Source organism: Nuphar pumila, chromosome 2, assembly GCF_984573655.1.
Source record: "Nuphar pumila chromosome 2, dmNupPumi1.hap1.1, whole genome shotgun sequence".
Lineage (NCBI taxonomy): Eukaryota > Viridiplantae > Streptophyta > Magnoliopsida > Nymphaeales > Nymphaeaceae > Nuphar > Nuphar pumila.
In genome coordinates this window covers 140,738,592-140,754,277 of record NC_143250.1, presented here as the reverse complement: position 1 = coordinate 140,754,277, position 15,686 = coordinate 140,738,592, and the positions used below count along the sequence as shown (strand labels likewise).

The 15,686-nt window shown below is 35.7% G+C and overlaps 1 protein-coding gene across 1 annotated transcript in view; it reads left to right on the top strand.

Moving 5' to 3' along the window:
• LOC149847348 (protein CELLULOSE SYNTHASE INTERACTIVE 3-like) overlaps positions 1-15,686 on the top strand; it is a 31,892-nt gene extending 16,206 nt beyond the window's left edge. Inside the window, exons 4-6 of the mRNA XM_089996953.1 lie at positions 14,036-14,490; positions 14,700-14,816; positions 14,930-15,686. Coding sequence (XP_089853079.1) covers positions 14,036-14,490; positions 14,700-14,816; positions 14,930-15,091 — 734 coding nt within the window. The 3' untranslated portion in view covers positions 15,092-15,686. The remainder of the gene's footprint in view (positions 1-14,035; positions 14,491-14,699; positions 14,817-14,929) is intronic.

The following is a 15,686-nucleotide window of genomic DNA, read 5'->3' as shown; positions in this document are numbered from 1 at the left end:
TAAAAAACTTCATTACTATAAAAGCAATATTAAAATCTTTATAACCGATTCCGGAGAAGAATTTGTGTTAAAGGAGTTAAAAAATTATCTTGACTTACAATGGATTATTCATAAAAAATCATGTCCTTATACTCCTCAACAAAATAGACTAGCCGAAAGGAAGCATAGAGATATTGTTAAGACTACAAGAACACTTTTTATATAAAAAAAATGTTCCAAAAATGTTTTGGGCCAAAGCCGCTCTTACGACAGTTTATTTGATAAATAGGATGCCTTCAAAAACCATTGAAAACATTTATCCTTATTTAAAACATCTCCCGATTATAAAAAGTTAAGAGTCTTTGGTTGTAAACGCTTTGTCCTTACAAAAAAGAATGATAAATTTTTCCAAAAGCGATTCTTTGTGTTTTTCTAGGTTATGCCAAAAATCAAAAGGGGTATAAATATTATGAAATTAAAAGGAACAAATTATATGTTTTAAAAAATGTTACTTTTCTTGAAAACAAAAATGAATTTGGTAAATAGAAAATCCAAGAGCATTGTGACTATTCATTTCTTTTCGACCTTGTCAATGAGCATGAAAGATGTGATAACATTCATGATATGCATGAGAGTGACAACGAGGACACTCATGATGCACATGAGAACATGGATAGTTTTGATAATATAGACCTATCTCATAATTAAATTCAAACCTATACTCGACATACCGAAGACCATCCACCATGTGCTTTAGAAAAATATTCTCAAAATCATGATATAGATTCTTCTAGTATTAGAAAATTCATGAGAATTTTAAAGGCTCTTAGTAGATTTGTATCCTATGACTCTTTTGAACTTAAATATAGAGCTTGTCCAATGGCTATATACTCGTATGTAGAACCATTATCTTACCATGATGCTAAAAAACATCAAGAATGGATTAAGGCAATGAATGATGAATTAAAAGCTTTAAAAAAGGCAAAAACTTGGAAAATTTAATCATTACCTAAAGGAAAGAAAACTATAGGATGTAGATGAGTTTATAAGATAAAAACTAAAAGTGATGGGACATTAGAAAAATATAAAACTAAGTTGGTAGCTAAAGGATATAGTCAAGAATACAAAATAGACTATGATGAGGCATTTGCTTCAGTCGCTTGAATAACCACTGTTAGAACCTTTATTTTTATAGCATCAATTAAAAAATAGTCAATCCTTCAAATGTATGTAAAAAATTCATTTTTGAATGGTAATCTCAATGAGAAAGTTTACATGGATCCTCCACCAAGTTTAAGTTTAGCACATAAAAAAATTCTTTGGTTACGAAAAACATTGTATGGTCTAAAGCAAGCCCCCAAGGCTTGGTATGATCGATTCAGTAGTGTGATGACATAATTTCACTTAAATATTGTTATACCGACACTGCATTGTTTGTTAAGTCTTCTAATTTAAGAATGATAATATTACTTCTCTACGTTGATGATATGATTATCACATGAGGTGATAAGCAGGGAGTTAGTTATATTAAAGATATGCTCAAAGCTAACTTTGATATGATAGATCTTGGTTTCTTAAAGTATTTTCTTGGAAATAATTGACTTACTCACCTCATAGTTATTTGTTATCGCACACTAAGTATGCAACATCAGGACTCTCAGATGAAAAATGAGTTGATACTCCAGAGGTCATCAATGCAAAGATGAAAGATGATGGAGAACCTCTGAAATATCCAACTCCATATAGATAAATGATTGAAGCTTTGTCTTATATCTCTATTACTCGTCCTGATATTTTATATGTTATTCATTCTATTAGTCAATTTCAGTATGTTCTCACTACAGTACATATGAGTGCTATAATGAAAATTATTAGATATATTAGAAATTTTATTAATTATGGGTTATTTATTTTATCATCTTCCTCGTTAGAAGTTATTGCATATTCTAATTATAACTAGGGAGGGGATGTGAATGATAGACGCTCGACCATCAGTTCTTGTGTTTTGTAGAAGATTCTCTAATTCCATGAAGATGCAAGAAGCAGCAGAAGGTATCCCTATCTTCCACTGAAGCAGAGTACCGTGCCATGATGATAATTACATTTGAGTTAGTATGGTTGAGACCGTTATTAGAAGATTTGGGAGTTCACATTTGCAGAACCCTCGAGATTATGTTGTGACAACAAGAGCGCAGTATACATTGCAAGCAATCATACGTTCCATGAAAGGACCAAACACATTGAAATTGATTGTCATTACGTTTGTGAAGAATTTTTGAAGAAGACCATCACGTTGCCTTATGTTTCATCTAAGTATCAACTGACGGATTTCTTCACTAAAGCGCTCCCGTCACCTAGCTTTCACTTTCTACTTGGCAAAGTCTCGGTTGTTACGCCGTGAGCTTGAGGGGGGGGTGTTAAGCTTCTAATATATATTTATGTGTATATATATATATTAATATATGTATGTATGTCCATATGTATATAAACTGAAATACCCCATCAGGGGTATTTTGGTCATTTTACCCTATAATAGAAGTCATCCCATTAGGGGCTGACTGTATAATTATTATTTTTGTTTTTTGGTATTTTTTCTTTTGGTACCTTTGATTGGGATAGCTCCAACTAGTTGTTGGAGCTGCTCCCAACGATCACAAACAAAAATGTGACTATTGGGAGCAGCCCAACAACTCCCTATCCCTCTTGCTTGTTATAAATAGGGCTTTAAGCCCTTTTAAATATTATTGCTTTCAAAGCATTTTCTAGAATACAAAGGCATTTATTTTTTACCCTTGTGTGGGTGGTTCAATCAATCAATTAGTATTTTTATTGGTTGATTTTGTTATTCTATGTCCATAAGAGACACTTGTTTTGCCTTTGTTCTTATTTCATTACAGTTATCAAGTATTTGTATTCGTGACAAAGTTTTCTAAAACTTTGTGCTCTCATTCTCTCATTTCCTCTCTCTCTCTCTCCTTCTCACCAACGGAGACCAAAATCAACCTCTCCAAACTCAATGGGAAAAACTACATGATGTGGGGCCTCCGTCATGGAGAATAATCTCAAGGGAAAGAAGCTTTGGGGTTATGTGATTGGCACAATCCCCGAACCTCAACTCAAGCTCACCAAACTAGAAGGAGAACAAGAGAATGCTTTAGAGGGAAATCTCATGTCAAGGCTATTGAGGATCATCTTAAGCAAATGAAAGATTGAGAGAGCAACTATGCAAAAATTCTTGCATGGTTCATGAACAATGTCGAACTTAATGTATGTGCTAATATTGCTAAATTTCGAAAAGCGAATGAAACTTGGTTTTTCATGAAGGGTATGGATACCCAAAAGAATCTTGCAAGAGCATATTTTTTGCAAGAAAAAGTTAAGACTACCAAGCAAGGGGACTTAAGTATTCAAGATTTTTATAGTGCATTGAATCCCTTATGGGATGAACTTGCACTTTTGTAACCTAAGTGGATTGCCATTTAAAATGTGGAACTTAGAGATTCTTTAAATTTTTGTATGAGCTTTATCTCGAATTTGTGCAAAGTTAGATCTTCTCTTCTACATAGATTTACTCCTCTCCCTCTTGAGGATGCTATTGCCGAAATTGTCCAAGAAGAAACTCGCCTTGGAATAAGTAAAAATTACGATGAAGTGTTAGTGGTATCTAAACACGATAACAATATTAAGACTTATAAGCCTCCACACTTTGGGAGGCAAAACAACTATAGAAATAATAATAACTATAGTGGTGGAAGAAAAATGATTATTTGTCATCATTGTAATAAGCCGGGTCACATTGAACTCTCTTGTCTTAAGTTGAATGAAACCTTCAAGTGTAAGGTTGCTTCCGTTGAAGAATTTACTCACAAGGATGAAGAAAGCAAAAGTGAAGGTGATCTTAAATACACACTTGGCCAAATTTTCATGGTGCTTCAACAAATTCTTAAAGCTACATCATCTACATCGGGTGCCGCTATTGCCTCCTCCTCTTCACCCGATATATATTGTTGGATTCTAGATTCAAGAGCATTTTTTCATATGACCCTTCATAAAAATGTTTTATCTGATATATGCACCAATTCAAACTTGTCTTATGTTTCTACCGCCGATGAAATCTATTTGGAAATCAAAAGTATAGGAACTTTTAAAAATTTCAAAATTTTCTTATTTCAAAAGTTAGGGTTGTCTCCAAATTAAATTTAAACCTTTTTTCGGTCTCTTAAATTGCTGACTATGAATGTGAAATATCTTTCTCATCTATAGGTTGTGTTGTATAGGATCTCTGGTCTGAGAAGCGGATTGGGCAAGGCCATAGGCAGAGAGATATTTACTTTATGGACTCTTTGTCTCCTCTAAAATATTTTTGCAATTATGTCCAAGATATGATAATTAAAACTTGGTATAAAAGACTTGGACATCCTAGCTACTCTAAAATGTATCTTTTTCCTTTTAGAGAAAAAATTATAATGAAAAAGATATGAATTGCAAAGATTGTATACTTGAAAAAATGAAATTCATCCCGTTTTCAAATAGATCTTTTGTTTCCACAAAACCCTTTGAATTTCTGCACTCAGATGTACAGGGTCCTTCTTCGGTCATATCTAAAGGTGGTTACTCATATTATCTTACTTTTATTGATGACTTTACTAGATATGTGTGGATTTATTTTTTTAACTTTAAATATGAAGTTTTCTCTTTTTTTAAATAATTTCACATCAAAGTTAAAAATCAATTTCAAAGCAATATATCTACTCTTAGATCCAATTCGGGTGGTGAATATCTATTCAATGAATTTCAAAACTATTTAAAACAAAATGGGATTTGCCATCAAGGATCTTATCCTAAGACACCTCAACAAAAGGAACTAGCGGAAAGGAAACATACACATAATAGAAACCACTAGTACTCTACTTATTTAAAAAAATATTTCGATTTTTTTTGGCTTAAGCCATTTAATCTCTACTTATTTGATAAATAGAATGCCTTCTTCTATTTTAAAAAATGTTTCTTCTTATGAGAAATTACTCAAGATAACACCTGATTTCAATCGTTTATATATTTTTGGTTGCAAATGTTTTGTGCTTTTATACAAAAGAGACAAGTTATATCCTAAAGCTATTAAATGTGTTTTCAATGGGTATGGTGAAAATGAAAAAGGATATAGATGCTTTGATTCCAAAAATAACAAACTTTACATTTTTAAAGATGTGACATTCTTGGAAGATGAAAGTGGTTTTGAAGAGAATAATAAGAAACAGTAAATAGACTATGTTTTTACATGATCTCTCTCCAAAAGAAGATATACATACTAATGATGATTCTGTAATGAAATATGTGGAAGAATCCAAGAATGCTAAAGCATTCACTATGTCCCACACGGACAAATGCAACAAGCATAAGAGAGGAAATCCACTAAGGGATATACGAAAGGCCTTATAAAAAGGCTACACACATGAAAAATAATATCACTATTATTGAAGAGGGGCTCTTAAGAGCAATACCACATACAAGGGGGGTTCCCCCTATTTATAAGAAAAGGAGACCAAAGGGGCTCCCAATAGAGTCGTCGGGAGCCCCCAACGACTCCATTGTGGGGCCCCTTTTCGGTATCCAAAATACATTTTAAAAAATAAAAAAAAACAAAAATAAAAATCAGCAAAATAAAAGAAATAAAACAAGTACCCCTATTGGGTACTTGTGAAATGACCATAATACCCCTATCGGGTATTATGGTGAATATACATCTATATTTATATATATATATATAGATGTATTATTACATATGTTTTAACACCCCCCCTCAAACTTTACGGGGGAATGACCGAAAGTTTGCCAAGGAGGAACAAGAAGCGAGGAGCAGGCAGGGCTTTGGTGAAGAAATCTGCAAGTTGATATTCTGAAGTAACATATGGCAGTGTAACTGTCCCACGAAGATATTCATCACGTACATAATGACAGTCCATTTCAATATGTTTAGTCATCTCATGGAAAGTGTGATTGCTGGCAATGTAGATGACACTTTTGTTGTCGCAACAAAGCTTCGAAGCCCCGGTAATTTCGACTCCCATATCTTGAAGAAGACTTCGAAGCCACACCAGCTCCATTGTAGTAGTTGCCATAGCCCTGTATTCTGCTTCAGTAGAAGACAATGAGACTTTCTGCTGTTTCTTGCACCTCCAAGCAATTAGCGAATCTCCTAGGAAAACACAAAAGCCAGTAGTTGAGATTCGATCATTTGGGTTTCCTCCCCAGTCAGCATCAGTATAAGCTAGTAAATCTAAGGAAGAAATTGAGGATAGGAATAGCCCTTTAGTTAAAGTATTTTTAATATATCGAATGATCCGGAGCACAACACTCATATGCACAGATGTAGGAGCATGCTGAAATTGGCTTGCAGAGTGCACAACATGAGCAATATCCGGCCTGGTGATAGTCAGATAGGTGAGGGAGCCTATGAGTTGCCTGTAGGGCGTAGGATCATCCAGCAGAACTCCATCCTCCAGTCGTAGTTTAGCATTGATAACCTCGGGAGTCTCCACCTTTTTATCATCTGAAATCCCAGATTTGGAACATATGTCTGCAGCAAGCTTCATCTGTGACAATATATACCCTCGAGGAGAGTATGAAACTTCTATACCAAGAAAGTACCTGAGAAAACCCAGATCAGACATATCAAAATTATGTTTTAACATATTTTTAACTTTAAGAATACCACTTTCATCATTGCCAGTGATGATCATATCATCAACATAAAGCAGAAGGATGATGATACTATTACCTGCACGTTTAACAAAAAGAGCAGTGTCAGTATAACATGAGCGAAATCCCAATTGTAATATGATAGCACTAAATCTATCATACCAAGCCTTAGGGGCTTGTTTAAGACCATATAAAGCTTTTAATAACCGAAGGGTTTGACCTTGGTTAACACTGATTCCCGGCGGAGGGTCCATATATACTTCTTCATTCAACTGACCATTAAGAAAGGCATTTTTAACATCTAATTGGAATATAGGCCATTTTTTAGATGATGCTACCGCAATTAAAGTTCTAACGCTTGTCATGCGAGCCACGGGAGCAAAAGTCTCCTCATAATCGATGCCATACTCTTGTGAGTATCCCTTAGCAACTAATCTAGCTTTATAACGCTCTAGGGAACCATCACTTTTTGTTTTGACTTTGTAGACCCATCGACATCCTATAGCTTTCTTATTTGGAGGAAGGTGAACTATTTCCCAAGTTTTAGCTTTATTTAAAGCATCTAGTTCAACTTTCATTGCTTCAACCCAATGAGGTATACTTTTTGCTTGATTATAATGGGAAGGTTCATAGTAAGAATGCAAGGTTATTAGACAAGCTCTATATTTAGGTGAGAGAGTTTCATATGAGACAAACCTATTAGGTGGAATTGATTCTCTAGAAGAACGCCTAAGGGAGGTCTCTTCTAGGGGTTCATTAAGCCGCAAAAATTTTTCTAAAGCACTAATAGGTTGGGCTTCCTCACGCCGAGTGTATACTTGGAGATTGTCACCATTAGTTGGTGATACATCATTATCATGAGAATCATGAGTATTTTCTAAAACTTCCGGATGACTCAAAGAGTCATCATTTGAATCTTCTAAAAGATCATTAATAAACATATAATCAATTTCATTTGATTTTTCCAATATGTCAAATCCATTTTCATCTTCTAAAAAGGTTACATCTTTAGAGACAAATAACTTATTGTTTTTATGATCAAAGCATCTATAACCTTTTTTATTTTCACCATATCCTAAAAATACACATTCTATTGCTTTAGGTGACAATTTATCTCTTTTATGTAAAAGAATAAAGCATTTACACCCAAAAATTCGAAGACGATTGTAGTCGGGTGTCATATTAAAAAGTTTTTCATAAGGAGATATATTGTTCAATTTTGAAGATGGCATCCTATTGATTAAATAGGTGGAGGTTAACACGGCTTCGGCCCAAAAAATTTTAGGAATATTTTTAGAAATGAGTAAGGATCTAGTGGTTTCCAAAATATGCCTATGTTTTCTTTCCGCTAGACCGTTTTGTTGAGGAGTTCTTGGGCAAGATTTTTGATGACAAATGCCATGTTGTTTTAGATATGATTGAAAATCATTTGATAAGTACTCTCCACCCGAATCGGATCTAAAAATGGATATTTGACTTTGAAATTGATTTTGAACTTTTGCATGGAATTCTTTAAAGAAGTTAAAAACTTCCGATTTAAAGTTAAGAAAATAAATCCATACATATCTAGTATAATCATCAATAAAAGTAACATAATACGAATAACCACCTTTAGATAGAACCGGAGATGGCCCCCAAACATCGGAATGCACCAATTCAAAAGGTCTTGTTGTCACAAAGGATCTAATAGGAAAAGGAGTAGACTTCATTTTGCCAAAAATGCAATCTTTGCAATTGATATCTTTTTCTTTACAAAACTTGTGTCCAAAAGGAAAAAAGATACATTTTAGAGTAACTTGGATGTCCAAGCCTTTTATGCCAAGTTTCAATATTTTTGTCTTGGACATAAGTACAAAATGAGGTATTTGGAAGCATTAAATTATCCATAAAATAAAGGTCTCCCTTCCTATGGCCTTGCCCAATCCGCTTCCCGGACCGGAGATCCTGCACAAAGCACCCTTGGGATGAGAAAGATATTTCACATCCATGGTCGGCTATTTGAGAAACGGAAAAGAGGTTAAGATTTAATTTTGGTACTATTCTAACTTTTGGAACAAGGAAATTTTGAACATTTTTAGAATCAAGAGTTCCAACACCATTTATTTTGAGAAAAGTTCCATCGGCCGTAGAGACACAAGATATTTTTGAATTGGTGTGCACATTGGTTAATGCATTTTCATGAGGGGTCATGTGAAAAGAAGCTCCGGAATCTAAAATCCAAGAGTACGTACCGGGAGGTGATGATGAGGCAATAGCGGCACCGGAGGTAGAAGAAGTAGCCTTTAGAATTTGTTGGAGAGCCAAGGAAATTTGTCCAAGAGTATCTTTGAGATCCCCGTTCTTGCCGTCATCTTCTTTGGTGGATGATTCTTCAACGGAAGCCACCTTTGGCTTGAATGCTCCATTTAGCTTTGGGCAAACAGGTTTAATATGCCCCGGCTCATAACAATGATGACATATAATCATTTTTCTTCCACCACTCCCTTGCTTACCAAAATGAGGTGGTTTGTATGTTTTGACATGATTGCCGGGTTTAGATACGACAAGAACTTCATCAATGCTTTTACCCATATTATGCCTAGTCTCTTCTTGAGTAATCTCGGCAATAGCCTCTTCTAAGGGAGGAAACGTGGATCTATGGAGAAGTGATGATCTAACTTGTTCAAATTCGGGACGAAGCCCAAATAAAAATTGAAACAATCTATCTTGTTCCATTTGTTTTTGTCTTAGAACCACATCCTCCATAGACACCCATTTAGGCTCTAAAAGAGCCAATTCATCCCACAAAGGATTTAGAGCACTATAATAGTCTTGTATGCTCATGTCACCTTGTTTTGTGGTTCTCACTTTTTCTTGCAAAAAATAAGCTCTTGCAAGATCCTTTTGGGTAAACATACCCTTCATAAAAAACCAAGCTTCATTTGCTCGGCGGAATTTTGCAATATTTGCACATACCTTAAGTTCAACATTATTCATAAACCATGCTAGGATTTTTGCATGGTTACTCTCTCAATCTTCCATTTGATGATGATAATCTTCAATAGCCTTGAGACGAGCATCGCCTTCAAGTGCTTTCTCTTGATCTTCTTCCATCTTTGTGAGCTTAAGTTGGGGTTCCGGAATGGTCCCCATTACATAACCCCAAAGCTTCTTCCCTTTGAGATTATTCTCCATTGCGGATGCCCACATCATGTAATTTTTCCCATTGAGCTTGAATGATAGATCGATCTTGACTTCCATTGCTACAAAATGGAGGTGAGAGAGAAAAAGAAAAAAAAGAAGAAGTAGAGAGATACACGATTTTACCTTAGAAGATCGTATGGCTCTGATACCATGTAATGAAATATGCGGAAGAATCCAAGAATGCTAAAGCATTCACTATGTCCCACACGGACAAATGCAACAAGCATAAGAGAGGAAATCCACTAAGGGATATACGAAAGGCCTTATAAAAAGGCTACACACATAAAAAATAATATCACTATTATTGAAGAGGAGCTCTTAAGAGCAATACCACATACAAGGGGGGTTCCCCCTATTTATAAGAAAAGGAGACCAAAGGGGCTCCCAATAGAGTCGTTGGGAGCCCCCAACGGTCACAATTGTGACCGTTGGGGGCCCCAACGACTCCATTGTGGGGCCCCTTTTCGGTATCCAAAATACATTTTAAAAAATAAAATAAAAAAATAAAAATCAACAAAATAAAAGAAATAAAACAAGTACCCCTATTGGGTACTTGTGAAATGACCATAATACCCCTATCGGGTATTATGGTGAATATACATCTATATTTATATATATAGATGTATTATTACATATGTTTTAACAGATTCTTGGAGTCATCGTGAAAATATAGATGATAACGTTTTTGAAGATCCCAATATTGGGACATCACCAAGTGACAACATCATTAGTAATTCTAATAAAAATATTCATGTTTATACCCGGTGTGAGCAAAACAATCCTACGAGTGCCTTAGAAAAATTTTCTAGTTATAGTCATCCTATAGAAGAAACTTCACTTAGAAGGTCTAGTAGAGTGCATATTCCACCAAATAGGTTTGTCTCTTATGAGTCACTATCTCCTAATTATAGGACTTGCCTAATAGCATTAGACTCATACCATGAACCCTCATATTATAATGAAGCTAAAAATGTTCCTCATTGGATTGAAGCTATGAACATAGAACTAGATGATTTTTGGAAAACAAAAACTTGAAAAATAGTTATGTTATCTTTGAAAAATAAAATCATTGGATGTAGATGGGTTTTTAAGGTCAAAACTTGTCAGTTGGAGAAGCGAGGCACTTCTAAAATTTTAAGAAGGGGAAGCGCAGAATGACTTACAAGCGAACCAGGAATCGTCTCAGAAACGACCTAGGAAGTGAATCGGAAGAGAGGTGGAAGTGAAAAAAGAGAAAAAAGAAAAATAAAATAAAAATGAAAAAAAGAGAAGCGAGCTTCCCTTAAATGGGAAGTGTGCTTTCCCTAAATTGGGAAGCACACTTCCCAAAAAATTTTGGCGTTTCTTAGCACGTTTCGAAAGCATCATGTTTTGCGCTTCAGAGAAGCACACTTTCCCATGTCCTATGGTGCTTTCGGTAATCCTAGTCAAAACTAAGAGTGATAGAACTCTAGAAATATATAAAGCTAAGTTAGTAGCTAAAGGATACTTCCAAAAATACAAAATTGACTATGTGAAAACTTTTGCACCCGTAGCTAGAATGACTAGTTTTAGGACTCTAATAGTTGTTGCTCAACTAGAAAATGACCTATATATCAATTAGATGTTAAAAATGCATTTCTTAATGTAGAACTAAATGAAAAAGTTTACATGGATCCTCCACTGAGATTTGTTATTGAAAAAAAAAATACTTAAACTTTTAAAAGCCTTATATGGTTTTAAACGGGCTCCTAAGGCATGGTATAATGGATTCAATAATGTTATGATTAATTTGGGCTTTCATTCCTGTTATACTGATACTGTTTTTTTTGTCAAAAGTACAAGTATCAACATTGTTATCCTTTTACTTTACGTAGATGATATGATAATAACAGAAAATGACAAATAGGGTGTTGGTGATGTTAAAAATATTTTGAAAGAAAATTTTGATATGTCTGACCTAGGATTCTTAAGATATTTTTTAGGAATTGAAGTTGCTTATTCCCCAAGAGGGTACATACTTTTTCAAATAAAACTTGTTGCAGATGTTTGTGCTAAATATGAAATTTCAGATGATAAGAAACTTGAAACTCCTGAAGTAGTGAATGCTAAATTAAGACTTGAAGATGGGACTCTTCTCAAAGATTTCACACCTTACCGACAGTTAATTGGGTCTCTCACTTATCGGTCTATCGCCAAACCGGATATAACACATGCAATTAACTTTGCTAGTCAATTTCAACATGCTCTAGCTACTGTGCACATGAGTGTTGTTCTAAGGATCGTCAACTATGTCAAGAACACCATAACTAAATGACTCTTTCTATCCTCATCTTTAGATTTACTTATAATGATGCTGATTGAGGAGGAAATCCAAATGATAGAATTTTCACTACTCGTTTTTGTGTTTTTCTAGGCGATTCACTGATGGCCTGGAGATGCAAGAAGCAAGATATGGGTATCGACAACTCCAAACCCTTGAAGATGCACTGTAACAACAAAAGTACAATTTATATCGCCATCAACCACACCTTCTACGAGCACACCAAGCACATCGAAATGGACCATCACTATATTCGTGATGAATTCTTGAGAGAAACTTTTGTGTTGCCTTTCATTACCTCTGAATTTCAGCTTGCAGAATTCTTTATTAAAGCTCTTGCTACTCTACGTTTTTTGTTTATTCTCAACAAAATTTCAGTGTTTACATCGTAAGTTTGAAGGGGGATGTTAAATTATATGTATGTAATTTTCGTTTCGAGTAGGGGTATTTTGGTTTTTTTTGCTTGTAATAAAATATCTACTGGAGATAATAGTTTTTAGTATTTTTATTTTTTCCTTTTTTGTCTTTTATCAAAAGACTAGGGGCTCTTTGGGCATTGGTCCAAAGAATCGTTGGGGGTGGCCAACAATCATAAATATGATTGTTGGGAGCTCCCAACAGCCCCTCCTACTTGGGTCACTTTGTGTATAAATAGGGATTAAAACCAGAGTTACTGAAAGCACCCTTGGGAGTGGGGAAGCGCACAAAAAAAATGGGAAGCACACTTCCCATTTAAATGGGAAGCTCGCTTTCCGCTCGCTTCCTCATTTTTTTTCATTTTTTTGTATTTTTATTTTTATTTTTATTTTTATTTTTTTTCTCTTTTTTCACTTTCCCCTTGCTTCCTATGTCGCTTCCATTTCGCTTCCTAGGTCACTTTCGAGATGATTCCTAGTTCGCTTTTAAGTCGTCCCACACTTTTCGCTTCCTAAATTTTGAAACTGCCTCGCTTCCCGAATCGCTTTCTGCTCCTGCTTCCTGGACCGATAACTCTGGTTAAAAACCCCTTGTTCTTTAATGCTTGTGTTAAGCATTTGATTAATAATATCCTATATTTTTACACTCTTGTTATTGCCTTATTGGCTTTTGTTTAGTTTCATAGTGAACTTGTGAATGTGCATGTGTGTAAGTGTGATCTTGTAAGCCCCTGGTGGCTAGTATTTGCGCTTCCGTGTATTTCATTACAGTTGTGTGTTAGTTATATTAGAAATTTTACAAAAATGGTTGTCTCTCTTTATCCACAGCCATATCCATGTGAGCTGTTAGCTCTAAACGAACTATGTGTACAAGTTGCGCACTGTGGGCTTAAAACTATTGGACCAGGATCCAACCTTCAATAGGCAGAACCATCAGATCATAAAAATACCATCTGATCTGGATCCAACTTTTTCTAGGCACAGGGTCTGCACTACAAAATGTATTGGATTAAGTCAGATCTTTCTCGTTCCAACTTTGGCTAGGTACAAGGTGTAAACTATCAAACGTGTATGATTGTCAGATCTCTCTAAATCAAACTTTTCCTAGATAAAGGGTCTATAATTACACAATGTCTTGGATTGAGTCCTCTCTCTCACACGGTCCATGCCACATGCACAAGCAGTTAGCTAGCTTTACTACAAAAGAAAGTGTACAAATTTATATACAGAGGTGATACAGGAAATGTGCGCAGCATATGGAACATGCATTTATCAAGTTGTGGTCAGCACCTTTTCTTTCCTTCATCATTTGGTAGCTTAGGTTCATCCATGCTTGATTATGTGCATGTCTTTTGAGAAGTTACAAATTAGCACAAATAAGTTGCACAATTTTGTCTGTATATGTGGCTGTATCTGTGATGCTTGTTCGCACTGATGTTATTGGTGTTTCTTTCAGCTGCCTTGGAAAAAGAATTATGGTCAACATCAGCTATCAATGTCGAAATCTTGAGAACCATAAATATGATATTCACCAAGTTCTCCAATCTCCATGTTTCTGAAGCCACCACTCTTTGTATCCCACACTTGGTAGGTGCCCTGAAATCTGGATCTGAAGCTGCCCAGGAGTCTGTCTTAGACATCCTGTGCTTGTTAAAGCAATCATGGTCGACCATGCCCATAGAGATTGCAAAAGCTCAGGCCATGATTGCATCGGAAGCAATTCCTATAGTGCAACTGCTTATGAGAACATGCCCACCCAGCTTCCATGATAGAGCTGACAGCTTGCTGCATTGCTTGCCTGGTTGTTTGTCTGTCACCATTAAACGTGGGAATAACTTGAAGCAGGCTATGGGGAGCACAAATGCTTTCTGTCGATTGATGATTGGAAATGGTCCTCCACGCCAGACAAAGGTAAAAGCTACAGATGAAATTTTCTAGTCATTTCTACCAAGCAAGTCCTATCAAAACCTTTCTGCCTCTCTTGAGCAACTGTGTTCTGTACATATTCTCCCATAGCTGCAGGTCCTTTTTGCGCTTGTCTAAATGTGTGGCATACATCATGTACTTAGGTATAATCCAGTTATGCTGTTTTAGGTAATAAGTACGCTTTCTTTCATCAGGTAGTAAATCACAGTACCTGTCCTGAATGGAAAGAAGGGTTTACATGGGCATTCGATGTGCCTCCAAAAGGCCAAAAGCTCCATATTCTGTGCAAGAGCAAGAGTACATTTGGGAAGGTAAGCTGGTAATTTTTAGTTTCTTATCTGATCAATATGTTTTTTGGGTTATCAAATTTCCTTTTTATGCCATAAAGTTAAGTTGTCTCACTGACCAATGTGGCCGTATCCAGACGACTCTTGGTAGGGTGACGATCCAGATCGACAAGGTTGTTACAGAAGGAATATACAGTGGCTTTTTCAGCCTAAACCATGATGGGAATCGTGATGGATCATCAAGGACACTTGAAATTGAGATTGTGTGGTCTAGCGGGACGTCTAATGAGGGTTTGTGAATGTTTTATGCATATGGCAGTTGGTGATTTAACTCTCATGAAGCCGGCAATGAGGGCTGTATGTATGTATGTATGTATGTATGTAGTATGTGATTTTCTGTTGAGGTCCAATTTTGCAGATGCAGCAAATTCTGTTTGTGGAAGTCATGAACATGTTTGACGTTGGTGTTTGGGTAGAGCAAAGGGTTTCTCCTTCTGTAACTGTGGTGGCAAGGATATCTTGGAAGATGATGAGATGTGTGGTATCTCTTTATCAGGATCTGTTATTAGTGAGGTACAGTATAAAGAGGCAGGCATGAAGAATTAGTTCTTGGAGAGCGGTTGTCAATTTTTAACGTGGATTGGGAAGCATGGTTGAGCATGCACAAAATAATGCAGCACAAGCACAAGAAGAGGGTGACGGTTGAGCGTTCTCTTTTTTCATGACCTCAACGTTTGTTAACAAGATGATAAGAGTTGTACAGAGTGTGTGCATCAAGACTCTTCCATTCTGCAGTTTAGCGGCACTATTTTTGCTAAGTTGGCAGAACAGACAGAAGGCAAACTCAAAAGATCTAATAATAATGTATGAATAAATAAAAATCACTGACAAAAA